The 24,650-nt window shown below is 41.1% G+C and overlaps 1 protein-coding gene across 1 annotated transcript in view; it reads left to right on the top strand.

The window, feature by feature from the left end:
• Msh4 (mutS homolog 4) overlaps positions 1-24,650 on the top strand; it is a 462,579-nt gene that overhangs the window by 350,768 nt on the left and 87,161 nt on the right. The window contains 1 exon segment of the mRNA NM_001159771.1: positions 19,473-19,586. Coding sequence (NP_001153243.1) covers positions 19,473-19,586 — 114 coding nt within the window.

Here is a 24,650-nt window from a genome sequence, read left to right as displayed (position 1 = left end):
CTTATGGGCAAACATATTGTTACACACCCTAGGAAAATAGTCGCAGGCGATACTATGGGACCTTTCCCTAGATCAACCCAAGGACTCGAACACCTATTAATTTTCATTGGTCTATTTACAAGGTGGATTGAATGCATCCCGATTAGAAAGGCGAATGGAAAAACCACCAAGAGAGAACTGAATCAGAGGATTTTCATAAGATTCGGAATTCCCGACCGATTTTTATCGGATAATGGAACGCCTTTCAAGAACAAGCAAGTGGACAGCTTTTTGGAAGCACATGGAGTGTACCACGGCACCTGCGCTCCCTATTTGCCAAAATCCAATCGGACCGAGCGAGTGAACCGCACGATCAAGACAATGATTGCTGCATTTATCGAAACCAAGCATACTACTTCGGACGAGCACATACCAGAGTTCGCATTCGCGTATAATACTGCAAAGAGAAATAAAGCAAGCCGCCAGAAAAAGCTTAGAAAAAGCCGCGCAGGACGATTGGCAAGCTCGCATGGAAAAATTGGACGACTTTCGAGCCAATGCCCTTGAAAATTCTAAAGCCGCTCAGGAAAGGCAAGAAAAATACTATAACGCTAAACATCGCGACGTTGAATACAAGGACGGTGAAAAAGTATGGGCAAGAAACCGTATACTCTCTTCTGCTACGCAAGCCATCGCTGCAAAGCTCTGCCCGAAATACGCAGGGCCGTTCATCATCACGGCTCGTGTAGGAATGAACTCTTACAAGCTCCAGACGACGAGCAAGCGGCGCGAGTGTGTGGGAGAGAGAGAGAGAGAGAGAGAGAAAGAGAGAGAGTGCGAGCGCTTGCGGCGCTACATAGAGGCAATTCTACGAGAACGCGACAGGCGCGAGATATATAGTCACTTCCACGGGAAGACGCGGAACAGTATACGCCCAGTTTTCAGCCAAGAAGACCTCAAGATTTCTCAAGAAGAGAACACACTTGACTCGCAGATCGAGATATACGCGTAATTCCGCGAAAAATATTTTCGTCTTTTTTCGGATTTTTTTTTCGGGTGTATGAGTGCGTAAATGCCTGTAGCACAAATTGTGCGTTGCAAGTTAAAGCACAGCGCTGAGTGACAGTAGCAACTACGATGGGTCGCGAAGACAGAACAACAGACCCATCGGTCCTGCGATGAACAAATGGGGGATTAAGTTCACCGGGGACTCGTCACAGAGAGTCGAGAACTTCCTGCAACGCACGGAAGGACGCAGAATGCTGGACGACCTGTCCGATGCGCAGATGCTAGTATCATTACAAGAAGTTTTGACGGATAATGCGTACGAGTGGTTACCGAACCGGCTCTCCGAACGGGGAGAATGGTCTAGCTGGGACCATTTCTGCGAGTGCATTAAGCGATGGTACGAGCAGACGTGAGGCTACCAGCAGAAACTACTGAGAGAAGTAATTTCAAGGACGCAGGGGCCTGGCGAACGCGTGCGGGTGTACGTGAATAACCTGCAAGGTATAATGTGGATGATGGTTCAGTTGCTGGCTAGACACTAGCCAGCAACTGAATCGAATCTACCATAATATGCTACCTAGTCTCAAACGCGGACTCCAGCGGAAAATATTTCTTCACCGTGGAGCAGTTGCTCGAGGCAGCAGTCGAAGTCGAGGCCGCTCTAGCATGCGAAGCCTCGTATCGAGCATCTCCGAAGCCCGGTGTAGCAAACGTCCCCGAATGCGCCTTTAAGGGCGAAACGCCGAAGACTGGCTGTATAACGCCGGTGGCAGCCATGGGGTTTGCGGAGCAAACCGACACCCTGCCTTTATTAGTTGATGCCATAGGCAAGCTGTTCGACTAGAAGCTTGCAGCAATAGCGCAACCGCCGAAGCACGCCAACACTGAAGGAGACAGCAAGAAGTCAGCCCCTCAGCAAGGACGCTCCGGACCTAGGAAAAAGAGAGGCAAGTCTCCTAGTTCGAAGCGCAAAAACCAGCGGTCTGGCGAGAGTTCCGGTCAATCGGACCAAAGAAAGCAAAAGAAGCCAATAGAATGCTGCAAATTCCGTGGAAAAGGCCACATTACCCGAGAATGTCCCTTGGGTAAGGGAAACGGCAAAAAGGAGGAGTAAGCAAGGTTACTGCTCCTCTTGAACCGTCGCGCGAGGAGTCTTCCCGAAAGGAGAGGCACGTGACAGAGGGCGTAGCCGATACCTCGCGCGAAACCTTAGGCGATTTCGATCGCATAGTCGCACTATTGTCCAACGAGTCTCGCCACCCGTCGATATCGCCAAATGAAGACGAGTCGCGCTGGTGGGTACAAGTGGGCAGGCATCGGGGGGTTCAGAGTAAGGGCTCTCTACGACCCAGGCACCGCTATGACCGTGCTGGGGTAGGTCTTCAGATCGCTAGCGCCTGCGGTCGACCTTTGCGACAACGCGATGGCCGTCAAGCACAGTTTGCAAATTGTCAGACGGCGCCGATCGTGGGATTTGTGGACTTGACATTCGACATCGCGGGTGTACAACGCGTCGTAACGGCGGCGATCATGCCCGAAGCGACCAATGAATGTCTAGTTGGGACGAATTTCGGACGCCTGTTCGGCGCAGTCCACGATCCAAATGAAAACGTCCTGTATCTGAAGAAGGAGCGAAAGATCGTCCAACTTCAGGTGGCTATGATAGCTACAGCAGGGGCGATAGATATCATCGCAGTTGGACTCGCGTACGTCAGTGACGACGAGCACGCGCAGATTCGCAGAATGCTGGACAGCATCCTGTCCAAATCCAACCGTACGATCGGACGAACGCAGTTGATTGAGCACGGGACACACGTTGGATCGGCCAGGCCGATAAAGCAGAAGTATTATCCCGTGTCGCCAAAAATGGAGGAGGAGATGTATCAACAAGTACGAGAGTTGCTTGCTGCGGGAATCTTCGAACTCTCTGACAGTGCTTGGTCAAGCCCGATGGTGATGGTGCGCAAGGCGAACGGGCAATATCGTTTTTGCGTCAACTTCCGGAAAGTTAATGCGTTGTCAAAGGCTGACGCATATCCATTACCTAACATGGATGATATCCTTCGTAAACTGCAGAAAGCGAAGTACATATCGACGTTGGACCTTAGCAGCGCGTACCATCAAATACCGTTGAAACCGGAGGCGAGAACTCTGACGGCCTTTACAGTTCCTGGGCTAGGTTTATTCCAATTCACGCGTATGCCGTTTGGTTTAGCCTACGCTGGAGCGACCTTCCAGCGAATGATCGACGACGTGATCAGCCCAGAATTCGAGCCATATGCGTACTCGTATCTCGATGATTTCGAAGAGCATTTCGAGTACTTAGAGAAAGTGCTCCAGCAAGTGAACGCGGCTGGATTGACGATCAACCGGGACAAAAGTGTCTTTTGCCGATAAGAGGTGAAGTACCTCCGCGTCCTGGTAAATCACAATGGTTTTCGGCCAGATCCAGAGAAGAGCTGAGACGTTTCTTAGGAATTGCGTCGTGGTATCGCAAATTCTTGCAAGAATTCGCGACCGTCGCTGAACCGCTCCATCACCTGACGAAGAAAGGCAGAAATACGAGTGGGGGACGGAACAACAAGACGCTTTCCAACAACTGAAAGCGCTGATAGCGTCTGCACCGATTCTTCATCGCCCAGATTTCGAATCACAGTTCGTGTTGCAGACGGATGCCAGTGACACCGGTCTCGGCGCGGTACTTTTCCAAGTAATCAACGGAGAAGAGCGGATTTTGGAATTCACGAACCGGACGATGTCGAAAGCCGAGAGAAATTACAGTGTCACGGAGAGAAAATGTCTCGCTGTCATCTGGGTTATACGGAAGTTTAGGCCTTATATTGAGAGATATCAATTTAAGGTTGTCACGGACCATAGTAGTTTGCGGTGGCTATGCAACTTGCATAATCCCGACGGACACCTAGCAAGATGGGCACTAGAAATGCAGGGCCGCGTCTACACTGTAGATCATAGGAAAGGGCTGGTAAATGCCGTACCAGACGCAGTACCAGTCGTGGCAGTCGGATGGGCAAGCGAAACCCAGGACGAATGGTACTGCGAAAAGGTCCGTGAGATATAGCTGCATCAGACCAACATATTCTCATATTCGAAGACTTGATCACCCGCTGAATACAGTGCATTCCAATTAAGCGGGCGAACGCGAAGACAATCCTGCAGCATCTTCGTATTCCTGTCGGACAATGGCACAGAATTCAAAAATAAGGCCATTGATCAATACCTCAGAGAACAAGGCATGCGACATGAGTTGACGCCACCTTATCACCTTTAGGCGAACCCAGTGAAGAGGGTGAATCGCACCATAAATAACGTAGTGCGCGCGCTCATCGAGGAGAACCATAACACATGGGACGAGCGATTGATCGACATTGCCTTATTATTTTTTAAATATTTTACATCACAAATGAAATGTTTCTGCAGTCATTTTAAGCATATTTCTAAAATATTGTTACAATCTCATTTGTCCTAGGGTAAAAATATTTCTAAAAAATATTGCAACAAAATATTTTAATATAATTTTATAATAATTGCAAAACATTGTTAACATATTCCAAAATATTTTGTCAAATTTTAAAAAATTGCTGCCAAATCTCAGACAAACATTTGTAAATATTTACAAAATCTATTAAAATATTTTGAAATATTTATCAAATATCATATAATTATTTTCTAGTTCCTTAAGTAATGAAGAAATATTTATAAAATATTTTAAAAAATTAATGTACTATATTTTGATACAAAAATTTTTAATTTTTTCCAAATATGTACAGAACCTAATTTTTTTTTTTTTTTTTTTTGAACATGCAAGTTTCCGTAATTAATATATTATAAATATTATATTTTGAAATATTTTATGGATAATATGCCTGAAATAATTTAAGAATTAAAAAACCTTGACGTAACGGGGATTTGAACCGGCGACCTTTTGCGTGACAGGCTGGCGCTCTACGCGGTACACTGTGGATGAACGAGAGAAATTAGAATTTTCGCTTAAAAAATGTCATATACCACCACAATGATTTTGGAAATCAAGTGGCGCGGCAGCACCATGAAGGCGAGTTTGAAAGGCAGACGAAGCCGCGGCGCCGCGATACTATTTACTTCTATATTGGTGTTCGGATTTTGTAGTATCGTAAAAAAATGCATATTATTACTGTTTTTAATTGAATTATTGAATCATTAGCATGTTTTTGTGCTAAATTATGATTCTACCAAAAATATTGGGAAAAAAAACGGTTTTATTTTCAAAATAAATGGATGTGTAATTTCCGAATGCTCTTCAAATCATCTCTTTATTCTCCAGACAAATGTTAGGACCGTTAAGTTAGCTGCGCATGCAGTATAGTTATAGATTTATTATTCATTATTGCTTTTCCGTCATTTAACCGCTGCAAAAATCGTAGCTTATATCAAGTGGCTTATGTTTTATTAAGATTTCCAGTAAAAATATTAACAAAATTTATGTAATAATGAACGATGTGCGATTTTGCGATTCTCCAGACAGAAAAACGTTAGGACCGTGAAGTTTGCCACTTATAAGCTATATTGTTGGCGAGTCTTCGCGCCGCTTGCCGTCTATAGTAGACTACAGGGCTAATCTAGCGCCACCATGCGGGCAGCGCTAGGTATTCACGCGTGCTCTGCAAAGTGCTCTCTCTCCTGCCGACCGCTCTCGAAGCAACAGCTCCGTCGCCCGAGTTATACATCAGAAGAAAATAAATAGAGAGTTATAACAGAATATTAGTGCCTAGTTTAATTACGAGTTCTCCTCACCAACCATCCAACTAGGATTAATCTAACATATATGTATATTGTAGTTGGATATTGATTTCCCACACACTTCTATCATATCAAGTTGCGCGGATTATTAGTGCTAGATATACAATCATACGGAGGCGGCGTCTAGGTGTACAGGGTGGCCGATGACGAGGTCTAGGTGGTGCGCTCCGTGGTTTTTGGTGTCTAAAAATGTTACAAAAAAGCCATGGTCGAAAGGTGCTAAAGATGCTTATATTTTATTTTTAGGACAAAAATGAAATACTCAAAAAAAAAATTATTAAAAAGGACTACAATCTCTAAGAGATCAATCTAATCAATAAGAAAAATTAACTTTTAAAAAAGTAAAAGGCTAGGCGAGTTTGATATATTCCGCAACGAAATTACTGATAGAAAAGAACTGAGACCAATCAAACAAAGTCAAGTTTATTATATTTAATCGTAATGAAACAAGGAACAACTCTCAAGATAATTACTACGTAAGTTGCCATGTCCGTTTCATTGAACTTATGGTGTTTGTATGTCTTTTTAATACACAAAAAGAAAATTTTAGTTGTTAACCGATAAACAAAATGAAACGGGCATGGCAAATTCACAAAACACTTTGCAGAAAGTTCAGTTCCATTGCTTGGCTTAATGAGAAAAAATGTATTGTTCTATTGGACAGCAGAGCATCCAGAAGCTTTCGAAAACATTAATACGCTTCTTGATGACAATATATTTCTTAAATATGAAAATGCAAAAAAGTCGTATATATTGACCACAGACGCGTCAGACTTCGCGCTAGCCAAAGACCTATCCCAATTACATAATGAGCGCCATGATTGCGTGAAACAAACACGACTGCCAGTAAGTCACGATAAAACTCTTATACCTCTCTCTCTCTCTCTCTCTCTCTCTCTCTCTCTCTCTCTTTCTCTCTCTATCTCTCTCTATTGCAGCATTGGCTGTGCATGTGAAAGTTGCCTAGATTGCATTATACATATGGTCAATGGAATCTGGATGACTTGTTATAGCTTTGCCATAGAAAATCGACAACTTATCAATCACTTTTGCACTAAGCCTTCCTCTTCCGCCAATAGGCTTGTTGTCTGGAAGCTTTTTCCTGCAGAAATATTTCACCAGGTTTCGGAGGCGAGTACCTATCCACTTCTTCTTTTATTGCTATTTCTAATAGTTGTCCGACAAGCAAATACCCGTACACAAAAGATATCCCGCGTGACTTGCGCGCGTCTCAAGACTCAAGAAGCAACCAGATTACTCACACTAGCTCGCACTTTTCGTCTCTCACTTACCAACACAATTACGTCGCACGCGAATTCCGCAAATGCCGAACGACTTATCCTAGAATTGCCTGACCACCTTACGCCTCGTGCGTCCAGGTGTCGGTGCCAAGTATTAACCTACGTTTTCACACAATAACTTTACACTTCCATCATAATCGTAAAAATCCTTAATTCTACACTTTGCTTATTACTCGAGAATATAACCCGTATAAACGAGGTAATCCTTTATTCGACGGAACAATACAAAGAGATAAAGAGATAAAGACAGCGATCCGGAGGTAACTAACGCGTAAGCGAGATAACCTTTTCGTTCGCGAAACCGAACGTGGAACTGCCGTTCACCCGCGAGACGGATACGACCGGAGAAAATGGAAAACGATTCACTGACCTTAAATTAGTCTGTCTTGCGGTGCGCGGGGCCGACTTGAACGCCCTGTCGAGGTGAAAGGTCGCTGCTGCTGCGCTAACGTTGCTCGTCGTCTCCTCGCATCTCTCACTTACGAGTCGGCGACGTGCGTTGTCCTTTTCGTCTGTCGCAGCCACTGCTCCTTTCTCGTCGTTTAGTCAAAAAATAAACGACGCACTGTTCACTCTCATTCACACAGGTAGCCTTGAGACACTCTACTTCGTCCGCGTCGAATGTTGTTGTTACACGGCGAAATTTTGCCGTGTAACATGGTGTACAACATAATGTACAAAAATAAAACATATCTAAATCTAAAATCTAAAATCTTCTCCGCTACAAATTTTTCACTATGAAGCTCACTTTCACTGACAGTCTTATATACTTAGCAGTCTCTGTCTCTAATGTAGCAATGGTACTTAACACCATACTCTTCTTCCAAGCGTTGGAAATCATAGATACTATCCACGTTCATCTTACCTGCACTACCTTTGTGGTTTGCAGTTTTGTCTGGTTCGTGCTTTTCGTAACACTCTTCATATTTTGCAGTCTGTAAACGGTTATCCTACGCTGAGCATGCCTTGCAGAACTTTTTTTTAATAGCAACATCTAGATCCTTGCCTGTGTAGTGTCCCACGATACTTGCAAATACTTGCAACGATGAAAAACCCTTTTTTCTCCACAAACCATTACTAGAAATGTTTAGTCTAGAAGCTCCAGTCTCTGTAGTGACTATTTCTTCTATCATTGCAGTCTTCATAGAGTCCTTGATCACTTTTTTTACACACTTTACTAAATTGGTCGTTAACTGCATTATGTGCAGACTGAGCCATGGGTTTTAAGCAGTATATCAACCCACAAAATGTTGATAGACCAGCGTGTCCAAGTCCAAGAGCACGAAATGTAACCACTGCTCTTCTGTCGTTTTCCCAAGCATTTTTTTTGATTCCAACTTTTCTGCGTGAGTAGATAACTGCCAGCTAACCACATTCAATGCACACTTCCTTTACCTTGAATCCTAATCCTTGAGCTTCAAACTCGTGAAGTTAAACTTTACCATGGCATTGGTTGCAAATCAAAAGTTTCTTGAGCGCAGAAAATATAATATTGATATCAATCAATCTATTACTGAACTCAGAGGTTTCTTCCGCTGCTGGAGTTTGTATCTTTCTTGCTTAACTTAAAGGTCTGCAATGCACCGTACACGATCCGTCGCGTATTTAAAAATTAATTGAAAATTAAAGTCGTTAGACTATATTTCAGAAATGCGGGACTTTTCCGCTGTCTCTCTCTTGCATCATGTAAACAGCACAGCCGAGTTGCCATCAGCGGCACAACATCCACATACCAACAGCAGCGGCAGAGGCAGTACGATAGTTACATAACGAGAGCAAGCACGCAGCGGCATAACTCGCACGAATAGTGTGTGTATGCGTGAGGATTACGCACAAGCTGCTTGGTTTTTACCCATTTAAGTCCAAGGATTACACTGGACCAGCTTTTTGCATTTTTAGATCACGAAGGCTTTGGTTTTGCCGCACGTGGCAATTTGACTCTAGACTTGATTTGTCTTATTTACTGCCCATTGTCTCATCTCCATCCCCCTTGATCAAACTTTGGCAAAGTCCGATAGCCGGCTCTGGCCTTATTAGGCTGCTTTTTGCATCTAACTTTGCCAGATCATCTGCTATCATATTTCCCTTGACGCCGTAGTGCCCCAAAACCCATAATAGTGTAACCCTGGCCTTAAATGCTAGTCTGTTTAGGGTCTGAAAATAGTCCCATACCAGCATAGATTTGGTAGTAAAGTTATTTTGTGCTTGGAGAGCACGCTTCTGTCGGAGCAGATTATAATCCGTAGGCGCGTGCTACCAGCTAGTGCCGCTCGCGCCAACCACATGATTGCTGTCAGCTCCGCTTATGGTACGGTGGCGTATCAACCTAGCGGCAGGATTGTTCCTTTACCGCTCTGTCAGTGATACACCCCGCTCCTGCAGCATCCTTATTTCTAGATCCATCTAAATATTACAGGTCTCCACCATTCAGGATGTTGATTCTTTCATCATCCTATTCTCCTCAGGATAGGATGCTTACTTTATATTTTTTGTAAAACAGGAAGGCTTTGTTCATGGCGTCCGGGTTCATCCTTAGAGTCCTCTTTTCGTCCAATCCTTTTGGATTACACAATTTAGCTTCTTAGCCGTTCGAAGAGGATGTCTGAGGTGGAGAGGGCCACTCACAGCCACCATACTGCCGATCCATACGTCAGTCTGGGTTTGAATACAGCCTTATGCATCCATCTGAAGGCTTCTGGTGATAGGCCCCAGTTCTTTCCTATGACTCTTCTGATTTGCCACAGGTTAGTTGTTACCTTGCCTATCACGTATTCAAGGTGTGTTTTCCAGGATAGCTTGCTGTCTAGGATGACCCCTAGTTATTTGACTTGACTTTTAAGAGGCAGTTTTTGCCCCCCAAGGGTAAAGTTGCATTCTCTTAGGCTCAGCCTTAATGCACCATTTTTTTACTAATGTTAGGGCTCCTCGCATGACTTCCATTACGGGGTCAAGAAAAGGGCCGCGTGCAATGATTAGGATATCGTCCGCGTATCCTATTGCCATGAAACCTGTATCATTTAATTCGGTCGGCAGCTCATCTACCACCAGGCACTATATTGTTGTGACCGAGCCTGAACGTTGCGCGATTCAAACGCCAAGAATCGCGCATAGCGACCCTTAGCAACGAGATTAACGACGTCGCGAATGTTGTTGTTTATGTTCAGTCTGATCGTGTCAGCTGATGAGCTGAGTCGTGTACGATTTGTATAAAAAGAGTTCGAGTTTGAGTTACGCTTTTATAAATAACGTGTTGTTATTTACGTTAACCCGTACCCAATCATAACATTTATTATTTATAAATAATGTGTTGTTATTTACATTAACCCGTACCCAGTCATAACATTTTAGGGGCTCGTCCAAGATACTAGTGTTTTTAAGTGATCTTTTTATGCATCTTCGATCTGGCAAGATGGTTCCTAGAAGACCACGTAAGCCGGACGCACTAGCACAATCCATCGATGCTTAACGAGAAGAAGTGGATTTATTGAATCTTGAGCAGACGAATCTAAAGGACATAAATGTTTTTGGACACACACAAACCCCAATCCTCACTACACACACTCATGTTCCAAATCCAACACTGGTGGCTGCTATTAAGAAAATAAACAACTTGAAGATACAACTACAAAAAGAACATACTCAATTAAGAGATTTGGAAGTCCGTTTATCTCAACGTTCTTTGAAAGAAGTAAACCTTTCCGATGAACTTCGACGACGGGATCAGGATTTTCTGTCCGAGAGACGGCTTCGCGAGGACTGTGAGGAGAAAATAAAGCGCCTGGTTGAAGACATTGAGAGACTGCAACGGTCAAACGAGGCATTTCTCGCAGAACGGTCAGAGTGGACAAGGAAACAACGGGGTCTCGAACGTTGATTCACTGAGCTAAGTCGTTCAAATATTTACAACACAAACATGAACACAAATGCTGCTATAGCTACTGGCACATTCGATACGTTAAGGTCTAACAATGTACATCCACTGGACACTACACAATCAACACAGAATATTAGTTTGGGTAATAATCTCAAACCGGATACTTATGATGGTACAACACCACTGCGTGAGTTTTTGAATCACTTTCAATTAATTGCTAGAGCAAATAATTGGGATAGTGCTAGGAGATGGTTGCTTCAGCTGCTTCTTTACGGGGAAAAACTACATCTGTTCTTGATATCTATAAAGATACTGATTCAATAGATTTTGATAAGTTAAAATCAAGTTTAGATTTATGATTTGGTGATGCACATTTTGCAATAATGTACTATTTCCAATTTCAGAACAGCGTCAACAACGGCGTCAACAACGGGATGAAAATTTTCCAACATTAGCTGTTGATATTATGAGATTAGCAGGTTTGATTTATCCTGATTGTTCTTTTAAAACTCAAGATAAAATTGCCTGTGCTCAATCCGTAATTGCTATTTTCGACAACTCAATTCGGAAAATTCTTCAATTAGAAAGAATTTCTTCGCTTTAAATTGCTCTGGCAAGAGCTATGGAAGTTAAAGTTATCGAAGATCAGGACAAGTAACTTCAAAATTTAGCTCAGATAAATAATTATGCATCTTCATCATTTCCAAAGAGTGTTAGTTTGTCATCTCAGCCGTCAGACAGACAGAATTTTCAAGATTTTGTAAAAGGAATAGAGTGTTGAATTGTGGTATAAAAGAACATTTTAAGTCTAATTATACGACTTTGTCAACACATCAGGAAAACTAGGTTATGTTAAACTTTCTGGATCGAGTTTAACTGAACTTGACAAGACTCCAACAAACTCTCACTCTTATTGGATTGATTGCCATGTTGGAAAAATGAATAGGAACTCTAATAAATTTTATTTTGATGGTTTAATTAATGACGAAGCTTGTATTTTTAAAGGAGATTCTGGTTCTGATGTGACTATTATAAATCAAAAATTTGTTGAATCAAAAGATATGACAATTCCTATTAATTTACAACACTTAAGTATCCAACTGGAGAAAAGGTACCAGTTGAATTTTTGATTTCAGCGTCATTAAAATTGGGTGATTATGTAGCTAATTTAGATGTTTTTGTTGGGAATATTATTGATGATTGTATACTTGGAAGTGATTTTCTTGATACAACTAGTATTACAGATTAAATTACTGAAATTATTTTAAATACTCCAAGTTCAATCATTAATAAACAAATTTCAAAAATAGTAGATTCTACTAAGGTTGTACTAGACTCATTACAAGAAATTTTTGACAAGAACTCATGGAACCTGGATCAAGATCAACGTCGGGAGTTTGTGAATCTTCTACACGAATTTTAAGAAATTTTTCAAGATGATGACGTTACTGGAAAATGTAATTTGGTTGAACACAGAATTCAATTACTTCATATTCAACTAATTAAACAACTTATTCGAAGACCCCCTATTCATGAAATGAAGGAATTAGATGAATGTATTGCTGAGATGCATTATCAAGGAGTCATTGAATAATTAGATAGTTTGTATTGCTCATCTGTAGTTCCCAGGAAAAAGAAGGGTGGAAAAATTCGTTTTCGTATTAATATAATATCTAACGATGCTAATGCACTATATTTTTTTAACTACACCTTTAGCCTGCACTTTCGTGCAATAGCTGGGTGGTTTGAATGTTTGTGAAAAAAAAAAAAATGAAACGAAAATAAAAATTTTAGAGAATGACCCGGAGTTATTCGAATCTAAATTCTAAAAGAAAAAGAAAAGGGATAAATGACCCGGTATTAAACGGTTCACGTATCCAAGCGATAGGTTGTAGGAAGGAATAGAGGAAATTAGGGCAGCTCAAACAAATTTTTACTTAGTTTTTTTTCTTCTTGCCGCTGGCTGCTGGCTGATGCTACTGCTAGGCGTCGTATAAACTCACACAGAGTTTATATTTCAGGAATTTGGAGATACAACTAATATAAAACTTTAGTCACGATTTAAAAAGGTTAACAAAGCTAATTTATTTTATAAACTACAAAACTTAATGCGTTCGAGCGCGAAAATAAATCTTAGTGCGGACAAGCGCGAATTCTATCTAATGCGTACAAGCGCGAGCATCTACTGAGCTTACTTAGAGCCAAGACCGGAGTGATAAACTAGTCTGATGTTTGGCAGCACGAAGGGCCTAGAGTCCTCCCTTCTCGATGTTATTGAGGTCTTGTTCCGCCTAGATGCCGAAAATTAGCAAGTCAGAGAAGCTGTTATATCTAAGCTTTCCCTCACTTACGCTTAATGTTCGCATCTCTACTCCTACGCAGCTTCGGTCCGCCTACACCCTCTCCTCTATAAATACGGTTCACGCGAAAGCCGCGATTTGTGTAAAATTTCCCAAGCATTTTATTTATCATCAATAAAAATTGAATAGAGTTTTGTATAAAATAATCAATATTATAATTTTAATGCTTGTGAAATTCTCTACACACCGATACCAAACAACTTATATTTAAAACTTTGTAATAAAGCTTTTCTACGCGTTTGTTAAAGAAAATATTATAAATGAATGAATTTACTATTGAATTTACTAATGAAATTTATACATTTCATCTGTTTACAGCCTCAATATTTATTCTAACTCCTTTTTTATTTTTAAAATTTAATAAATTAGCAATGCATCGTTATAACAACCGTAGCTTAACACCGACCGATTATTATAACTCTTCAAAAATGATATACTCTACTGCAACAATCGTAGCTTCACACCGGCCGACTGTCGCAACAAAATATATGATAAAATTGAAATAAACAAATAGACATTTGATCCATTTATAAATTATGCACAAGAAGCGAACTGTATAAATAAAAAAATATACAGTTTAGTGCTAAATAATAAATAAATAGATCGTGTTATCAGTTTGTAAAATTATAACTATACTACAAGCTGCAAACAAACTGTGCATTTATATACATTTCTGTAGAACCATCCAACTAAAAATTTTGCTAAAAGCAAACGGGTGCAATTCGAAAATTGCATAGTTTATACAACAGCCTGATAAAAAATAATTCTAAATAAATATTTCGAATTTGACAAAAATAAATATTCGTATTCTGAAAAACAGCAGAAAATTCCGGGATCGGTACACAGCTGCAAGTGTGCGTATCTCCCGAAACTGTCACTGCAATAAAAAAAGGTTCGAGCCTCGTAGGCTGCCTTAATTACGGTCGTTTTAGACGCTGCCGATATCTTAGGCAAACGCAGCTGCTCGGCATAAAATTGCGCTCGATCCGTCATGCAAAAAACTTTCCCGTACCGACTAATGCGCAGAAAAACTTTACTATCGCTATTGTAGTGCATCCGCTGATGCCTCTCGTCGATGCGCGCAGCTCAAGAGGTTAACGATAGGGCTATCTGTCCCTTGCTTTCTCTCTTCAGGCCCACATCTCCGAATTTGCTCTGGACGAGCGTCAAGGACGCATTTATGCATTTTGAAAATTAAAGTTTAAAAATTTTTTAAATATTAAAGAAATCGCACGACGTTACATAAACTTCCACAAAATTAATGCAATTACGATTGAAGATTCGTACCTTTTTCCAAGAGTTGATGATACTCTTCATAAACTTGCAGGATATTCGTGGTTTTGTACATTGGACTTGAAGAATAGATACTGGCAAATCAAGATTTGGGAAGGGGATAGGAAAATCACGGCTTTCTCAATTGGAAAAGGTTTATGGCAATTTAAGGTTATGCCATATGGATTATGCAATGCACCGGCAATTTATCATCGTTTGATGGAAAAGTTACTTAGAGATTATCTCTCAAAATTCTGTTTTGATTTGCTGATATAGCAAAACCTTTGTATAAATTAACTGAAAAATCGACAAAGTTTATATAATCAGAAGATTGTCAAAAAGCCTTTTCAAAATTAAAAGTTCTTAAAAAACCTTCAATTTTGGCATTTCCTTCTCTACCTTCTGAATTTATCTTAGATACTGATGCTTCTGACCATCGAATTGGGTCATTTCATTCTCAAAAGCAAGATGGAATCAAACGTGTCATAGGTCATTATAGTAGAGTCCTTTCTAAACCGGAAATAAATTATTGTGTCAATCGACGTGAACTCTTCGCTATTATATAATTAATCGTTAAAACATTTTCATCATTACTTTGACTTGGTTATTATCGTTTAAAGAACTAGATGGACAATTAGCTCCTTGGTTAGGGAAATTGTATCAGTATGACTACAAAATTATTCACAGAAAAGGTAATTCACATGAAAATGCTGGTGGACTTTCAAGACGCCCTTGTAAAGATTTTTCATGTAAGTATTGTTCCAGAGTAGACGAAAAATTCAATGAAGAGACAATTTGCCGTATTAATTTTAAAGAAAATACATCAGCAGATTGGAAGAAGAGTCAAGCAGAAGATGAGGCTATTTCTTTTATTTGTCAAACGAAGGTATTACAGAAAAAACCAGCATGGCAACAAATTTCTTCAGAAGAAGCACATGATTCACCATCTGGAGGACGTTTCGGAGTAAATAAAACTTTAGATAAAATTAGAGAAAGATTTTATTGAACTACTGGCAAAAGAGATGTAGAAAATTGGTGTAAATCCTGTGAAGTTTGTATTGCAAAGCAAAGTCTTCCAGATAAAGGCCATGGTGAGATAAAGATTTACAATTCAGGAGTTCCATTCGAACGACTTCAAATGGATATTTTATGTCCCTTTTCACTTTATTTTTTAGGCAATAAATACCTCTTAGTTGTGACAGACTATTTTTCGAAGTGGGTTGAAGCTTTTCCTCTCTCTAATATGAGAACAAAAACCATTGCTAAGATTCTCGTTGATCAGATTGTCTGTAGTATGGGGTACCTTTAGAAGTAAATACGATTAAGGGACAAATTTCGATTCGAAATTGATTAAAAATTTGCTTGTGTTGTTAGAAATTAAAAAGACAAGAACATCACCATTACACCCACAATTATACGGATAAGTAGAAAGACAACACCAAATACTACTTCACTATCTCACAAAATACATACACGACAATCAGAAAGAGTGGGATCTCTGGGTTTTACTATTTCTGTAAGCTTACAAGTCCTCCAAATATACGACGACCGGAGCTACTCCAGCTGAGGTGTACACCGGTTTTGATCTGAGGCTTTCTTTGGACTTAATCCGAGGGTGTCTACTAGAGGAGGTCGAAATTGAAGGAGACGGAGACAGGCTTCGGAGAAAACTCAGCGAGATCCATAAAATGGCACGAGACCGGATTAACTTACAATCGGAAAAAACGAAGTCTTGGTACGACAAACGAGCTCTCAACGTTGAAAATACAAACACATGTTGGTATCGGTAGTCATAAAATGTACTAGGTTATAAGTGTCAAATTTGCGCGAAGCGTGGGCTGACGGACCCATCATTAATGGACCCTGCCGCCTGCCTGGACATCATAAAGGACGCGCGCCCAGCGGAGAGAGAGAGAGAGAGAGAGAGAGAGAGAGAGAGAGAGAGAGAGAGAGAGAAAGAGAGAGGCGGATTAAGGTTTACAAGCGCGTGCAACGTTTGAGTGAGAGAGAGTCTGAGAGTATGGTTGACACGTGTGCAAGATGCGGGGGCCAGCTGATGGCCTGAGAGCGAGTGACGTATGAAAGAGGGTGAAGAAGGGTGACGCCGTAGAGTGCGGATGTAGACTGACCCGAGTAAAGACGATGTATGGTATAGTTTAAATATATTTGACATTTCTTAAATATACACGAGGCTCATTTATCCAATCATCTCGTAATATCCTACATTAATATTTGACTTAAGAAATGATAACAATTATTAAAAATTTTAGTTTTACTCACTGTAGAGAAATCTAGGTATTTCGCTAATTTTTCCAATAAACTGCTTCGTGCACTTTCTTCTTTGGTAATTTACGAAAAATCTGTCTGAATCTGGTACGTCATTAGGTCTCAATAACCTATATTTTTTTATAATATTGTAATACTTATCTGAAATTACTAAATTTAGAAAAATATCAGGTTTTATTCTTTTAGGCAATTCTTCAAAGTACACTAGCATAACACTTTAACTGCATGCTGCACCGTTTACTTGTTTCCAAGACATTAAATCATCATAAGTTTTTATATACTTTTCTTTTGATTTCTGGGGCAACAAGTTATCGACGAGCAATTGCGTATAAGCAATTTGTTATCAAAATTTTCCTCATCAGAGGACTCTCCTAAAGACATTATAGTTTTCACTCGTAAAATGTTATTTTCTGAAGCTAGACAATACCAATCATTAACATAACCAAACTATTCGTGCGATGTATAATGAGTCGTTTGTTTTTATAGTGAGTCGCTTCAGTCTATGAATATGTCAACATAGATAAGCTCGAGGTTAGAAATTTTCTCGCTGTAAAGTATTAGGGCGTCTATTAACTACTTTACCGGCCGTTAAGAGGAAGCACAGTATGCACTTTACGCGTGGTGTGGGGAAAAATACTTTTCAGTTACTGATTGTTAATAAAATTTGAAACGGGATTCGCTTTCGGGGGAAAACTCGGTGATATTCAACTGGATCACAATCTCTCGGTGCGACGGAGAACTCTCTCAACGTCCGTGACTTACCCGCGTTGCACGCAGCTCGTCGCTAGAGCTGCTTCGCCAACGTCGTGTTCGCATGTGTGCTATCTCTCCGCACTCTCCTGTGCGGAGCCGGCTTCTCAGTTTTGCGTTGCAACCGCTTGTTGCAACGCCCGCGGAGGCGACGGTATTCGTGATGAGGACATAGGGAACGGGAGAGAACAAGCCGGGAAAATAAATCTAATTCCAATTAAAATCAAATAAAATAATGATATATTGTGCGGCCAATATTTTCTCTATACAAACGTGCGCCGAGTCACCTCAATGTCGACTCGGCGTGGAGAGTATCTCGCGAAGCTTACGCGCGCAAACGAGAAGGCCGTTATTCGGTGCCGCTGCACCAAGTCGCAAAGCTGTAGCCGCATGCTACCACTGACGCGATGCAGAAAAAAGGCTCAGCCCCACTTACTCGCAGTCGCCGTTCTCGGTAGGCGCGCACCACATACTCACACACACTCTGCGCCGGTGGTGTTGCTGGCTCACTCGCTGGAGCTGACGTCCTCTCGTTTGGCCGCTGATCGACAGGCCGGGTCGTCCTTGCTTCTCGTAGCTGGACTTGACTTGGACGTCTTCTTCTCGCGATCTCACACACACACACTCTCACTCTCTCGCACGCTATCGGTCGTCGCCCGATGCCGTCAGTCTCACACACGAGAGCTGACGCGTTCGCACCTATGGTCGGAAGCTATCTCCTTGTCCGACGGACCGCGACTTATACGCGAGGCCCCGAATCTTGCCTCGCGCTTGCGCAACGTCGCGATTTAACGATGCGCGAATCTACCCGATTTCGCACCTCGTTTCAAATTTGTGTACTTTTTCGTGTCCCAGTTTTAGTCCTGCTGTAAAATATGGGAGGCGTACTTGAACACTTAATTTTAAAGAAAATAATTTTTTTTTTCACTAAAAACAACCCGAATTATATTCATTAGTGTGTCATCTATCATTAAAAAGCATTATTTTAGTGCTGGTAGATTAAAATATATTTTTTATACGCAAAATTCGATCCTCCTGAATCAGTGAAATCTGTCTGATTCGGGATCGCCTGCCATTACCCTCAAAATACATTTTTGATAAAATCTTCATAATTAATTTGACTCTAAATTTGGTGCTCTGAAAGGTTTATTTAAATAGTTGATACCCTCAGTAATAAATAAAATGTCTCCCTTTAACCATTCATGGCTGTACTTTAAAAAGAAACGTTAATCTTTTGTCCGTATCCCACTATAGGTCCCGAATTTTGTTTTGCCCCACTACTGGTTTTTTATTCGTCTGTGGCGTAGGCAGAGCAAGCTTTGTATAAGTGCCCCCTTGATACCGGATCTCCACAGGTACTATCGTCGAACAATACTTTCATAAGGCCTGTTAACTAGCCTAGTTGGCTTCTCTTTTGAAGTTTGACATTTCCATACATCCCCCATTTATTCGGGTGAATAGGGGTTCAGGATCATACTCGTCTTCTTCATTCTGCATCGTCCTACCGTCTGCTTCCTGCAGCATCGTCCAGCCGTCTACTTCGAGAAAGAAAACTTTGTGTCCATAAATTTACTGTGATTCTTTTAAAGATAAATTTGGTTAGATAAATAAAAACATTTTTCATAGGGAAAAATATCTAACTTTAATATAATTAAAAGGACTATAGAGCTGGTAATATTTACGTTTAGAAAATTATCTTAATAGAAAAAGGAAGTTTCTTTGATTATTTACTACTTTTATTATTCAATTATTCGTACTCAGCATTAGAATTTTAAATTTATGATTTGATCTATTAAGTCTGGTAAACAAATTTAGCATATTATTTAAAGTTTCCTGTTATTCCAGATTGGATGTTACGTACCAGCAAAGAATGCAGAGTTTCGATTGTCGGATAGATTATTATTTCATTCATGCTATTACAGCAATATGGGAACTAACGAATCATCATTTGAAAAGGAAGTACGTAGAAAAGATTGCTAAAAAATATATAATCCTTAACGCAATAAAACAAATACTTTATTGAAAACGTGATATTGACAAATTATTCAGTATCGCTTTTATCCGATTGGTATTTTTTAGGCCTAAAAAGTGCAGTAATCGTAGAATCATTACAAAAGTTTGTTTGGGGGGTTCTTTTGACACAAAACTTATTATATTTAAAAAATGGGTTGTTTCTGAAAAAGACTTCTCTCTCTTAAATATAGGTGTTATTATAACAATAAATGTTTTTATTTCATCCCGATTAACATGGGCTCTTATGGGAAATTGCGATTTCATTCCACTTATTTGTTTGTTACAAAGCATTGAACATTACTATTTTGTTCAAATTTATTGTAGTTGAAAATGAGTACGCGACGAACATTATTTATCCTAAAAAAATCCCAAAAAAAGAGTTAAATTAGCTTTGATATCTAACTTTTCATAGATAATTAGGATAAATAGAATTGTAGAAATGGATTGTATAATCATTATTTTGTGTAAGTTTATCTATATAGCTTCTTCAGCAAAGTATATTACACGAATAAATCGTGAATGAAAAAAGGACTTATTTTGACTAGAACATTACCGATATAACCTACTTAAGACGGAGATGTTAAACGTTAGGTCATTCCTGCATTACAAAAAGACGACTGACTACCCTGTTTTGCCCAGTGTAATGATTGAAAAAGTAGTTTATAATATTAAATAATTAGTTTATAATATCTATCTACTTCTACTATTATATTAAAGTGCTTAATGTCCCCGTGTGCTGTGAAGCCTTTCACAACTTTTCCCAATAACTTAACATCTAGGATATAATTTTAAGCCTCACAATTTTTGGGACTCAAATATTTTTGGGCCTTAAAATTTTTGGGTATTAATATTTTTGGGCCTTAACAGTTTTGGATCTTAAAATGTATAACCTTGAAATTTTTGATCCTTAATAATTTCGGATTATTTAAATATTCCTGTGTGCAGTGGAGCGATTCATATCTTTTCTCAATAACTGACATATTTATATCTATTAGTATAATTCTTATCTAATTTGAATTTTTTTAAATCCTATAAATTGTGTAACAACATAGACTTAAGGGTAACAATTTCAGACACGTCTCAACGATCGCCGAAGCATGTATATGCATGTATATTATAAAATCTTTCAGAACTTATTATAACCTTGATGTTCTGGCATGGACTTCGTATTAGTGCAATATTTCTCAAAAGTATTTTTTAACCGTTCAAATTTATTAACAGGAGTAGAAGAAGGTTCTCCACGATACGTATTACATTGTTTATCATCTTGCATTCTTCTAGCGCTTTTATCCTCCTTGAGAGGTGTGTACGAAATGCTATTTCGTTTCATTTTTTATATCTATCCTGACTGATGGTTTAAGATAATACTGATTCGAATGTTTGTTCCTGCAAGCTTTATATAGTTTCAAACAAGTTTCTTAATATCACCACTTATAGGATTATACTTGACAATGCGATCATGTAGAATTAGACAATACGCTGTAGTGTCTACGGGTATATTACGCTTAAATTCAAAATCAAGACGTACGTCTACAGCTGCCTGTTTGAGTGACTCGTTTTGTTTTGAGCGATCGATAACTATGAGTGGAGCATTTGTAATGAATTCTTCTTTGCTTAAAAGGGGATCTATTACAATTCTATCAGAATAATACGCATTCTGAAAATTAGCATACATATCGTAAAGCATGGCAAACTGATTGTTTAAAATATCAAGATTCAGATTTCCATACGGACAGCTCTGAGAGTTGAAAAAAAGTTTGACATTACTAATATTACAATGATCAAAATGACTAGCATTTTGTCTTCGTACACCTTTCCTCCCTGTTTGAAAACCGAGATTGATAAAACGTGGTTTTTCCAGCTGATTCGATGTTTTTACAGTCCATACATGTTGCGTGGTTGTTGGAAGTACTGGATACTCATACAACTCCCATGAACGAAAACTCATCGAAATCGGTATATCTTTTTGAATATAGTTAAATAGTTGTATTTTTCGTCGGTCTGACAGCATGAGGTAGGGCATAAGCCACTCTATACGATTGATCTCGATTTTGATTTCTTCAAATGTCGGTCTCCCGTCCACCATTAAAGCCTCTTGCAAAACAGCATTCAAATCATTTCTCGATCTTGTGAGAATACGTTCATGCTTAACGTTTACAACGATTTCGCGATAATCTTCAGCGAAACCAAAAATCAAATTTGGAAACCAAAAATCGAATTTTCAAGATACTTAGAATTAGAAGATTTAGTTGACTAGGTGTGAAAGATGTGTAACCTTTCATCAGGGTTGTAGCAGCAACGTTCTTACATCGATCAATCTCTATGGCATTCATTTCATATCGAATTTCTTTAAAGAGATGACTAATAGCATTGTTCACAAACAGGGTGTGTTGTACTGCTTGTCCATCCTGTCTAGTAATCTTTCCACAAATATGTAAAGAACTTTTTGATGGTATAACACACAAATCTTGATGTTGTATAGCTATCCGAATTTCATCACTATTATTGAATGCAAGCAGGGAACGCCGCTGCCGAGAGTTCGCACGCTGCAGAGGTGCAGCGTATGCACCTTTGCACGCGCGATCGCTCGCCGTCGAGCAGTCGCATCGACGGCGGAGCGGGCAGATCACCGGCGACTACGACCCAGTGCGGAGCTCTCATTCTATGCAGAATAAAGAGCATTACCACCACTTAGTCTTCCTCTTCTCGCCAACCCTCTGCTCTCAGGGAGAGCCCACCATCCATCCATCCGTCACAACTGCCATCCCACAGTGGGGCTCTGCAGCAGCAGAAGTTTTCAAACGTTTTAAGACTTTGAAATCACAACGTTTTTTTGTTCTCTCGATGCATAAATTATAAACGTCGTCGAGAAGAGTCAGCGAGAGAGTTGTCATCTTCGCAGTGATACTGTCGAGCGAATTCAGCAGCAGCAACTCAGCCGACAGAAATACAAGAGGGAAGTTCAGAGAGCCGCCTGTCCTGTCGTTTTCAACACTTGTGGTCGCCGAGGCTCAACTATTGTTAGAGCTTAAAAAAAATATATATATATACCAAGTGCCGTCGAGATTTCGCTGCAGTATCCGCCTTATCAACAAAAGGGGAGCAAGCGACGGCGCATAAGAAGAATCCGCAAAGCTGATCTCAGCCATCTAAGTCCATTTGGACCACCGAAGCCCGCCTGGGCCAACGAACCAGATAGCAGCCTTCGTCGCGGACCAGCTGCCCTCCAGCCGAGCAGCTTAGCAGCCACCACGCACAGACAGTCGCCGGCGCGGACCAGCCGTCGGCGCGTACGATTCGTCTCGTTCAGCAGCAGCCAACATGCGCGTCGCAGCTATAAGTATCATTCTCGTCAGCATGTAAGTTTTTCTTGCCAATATTTCCTGAATTTTCGCGCAGCTTGGCTTTTCGGGAGTGCGATATAGTTTCAACTGTGCTCGATTGGCCAATTATTTGTTCTCTCCTCTCGCGTAAAAAGGAAAATATCTCTTTTTAAAATCAGTGCGGGTTTCGGGCAAAATGGCTCCAGCAGGCATAATTGACGCCGCTAAAGCAGCGCTCAATCGCGGTGCGCGAAAGAAAGAAAGAGAGAGAGACGCGGAGAGCGACCCGGAGCACGTTAGGAAGCAGGAAAAGTATGCCAGCGAAGGGTTTAGAGTCTACGGGAAAATAAGTCCTCGCTCCGGAAAATCGTTCAGAAAAACCCTCAGCCAGACGGCAATAGACACGGACGGTTCCGAGACCGACCGGCGCGTGAAGCGAATCACGAGTGCTTGGCCGGAGGCTCAGGAAGCTTTGCTTTTAAAAGGCAAAGCGACAGCTGCACACCCACCCACTGGAATTTCCAGAGCCTACGGAAGGGCAAGGACAATTTTCACGTCGTGCTCACTCAGACAGCTCGGCCAGGTCGATCGACGCAAATTTTACCGCTCAGTTCACCGGGGTGCAGGCTAGTCAGTTCGACTTGCGAAAAATAGAAAGTAAACTCGAGGAGTTAAGTGTGACGAGCATATTCCGGGTGACCCGTCCGCTGTACCGCTGTCAGTGAAGGAGCGTTTTGCCATAGACGAGAGATGCCGCGCGGGGGTGTACAATTTGTACGGAATAAAAAATATAGTTTGGGAAAATATTGGCGCTCGGGGTAATAAAGATGGAGCTCTCGCAGGCAAAAGCAAAAGTTTTATGGCAAAACACCAGAGAGCGGCAAGTGCACGTCAGCAAGTGCCGAACCCGTTATACGGAGTTCAACAGGCGGCTACCAACGCGTCCGAACGCATCCGCAGCCCGCCAGCTATCGCGACCGAGTATTTACGCAGTCCGCCAATGCTCGCGGGGAAAACGAGACCCGGCGCGCTTAGTCCACGAGTCATTAACAGCCCGCGTGATTGCTTATTTAGCGAACATGTGCCGGCCGCACACCGTTTCAGGGAACCCGGGAAATGGAGTCGCCGCGCGAACCGCAGCTTCGGTAAGGAGAGCGACTCCGAATATAGACTCAGGGCCGTTGAAAATCAAGGTCGATTAATCGCCGAGCAGGTTAGGACCTTGGAAGATGAGCGCGGACTCCGTAGTTCGTCGGACAGTGACCGAAGTAGCGGCAGCCGTCGGAAAATTAGAAAATCGGCAGAGCTGAATTTCGAAAGGGATAGGCCGGAGAAGCGTGTTGTACATGTTGAACAGTAATTCAACATAGTGAGAATTATGCAGGACCGGGTGCGAAGGATAGTTGAGCAAATAATGGCCTCAGCAGACGAATTCGGGCTTGGAGGTTCGTCGGACAGTGACCGTAGTGGCCTTGGCCGCGGCAAGACGCGTAAATCGAAGGGAACGTCTGACAATGTAACTAGTCGGCGCGGCAAGGAGGGCGCGCCGCGCAAACGATCCCCGGGACGCGCAGTTCAAAAATCAGCTAGTTTTAGGGATTCCAACTCTGACTCGCGCGGGTCTAGACGTAGCGGCAGCGGGCGTAAGCACTCGCACCGAGAGGCATCTCGTCGCAAGAAATCGGCC

This window comes from Nasonia vitripennis (assembly GCF_009193385.2).
Source record: "Nasonia vitripennis strain AsymCx chromosome 5 unlocalized genomic scaffold, Nvit_psr_1.1 chr5_random0002, whole genome shotgun sequence".
Lineage (NCBI taxonomy): Eukaryota > Metazoa > Arthropoda > Insecta > Hymenoptera > Pteromalidae > Nasonia > Nasonia vitripennis.
This window is presented reverse-complemented; position numbering and strand designations above follow the sequence as displayed.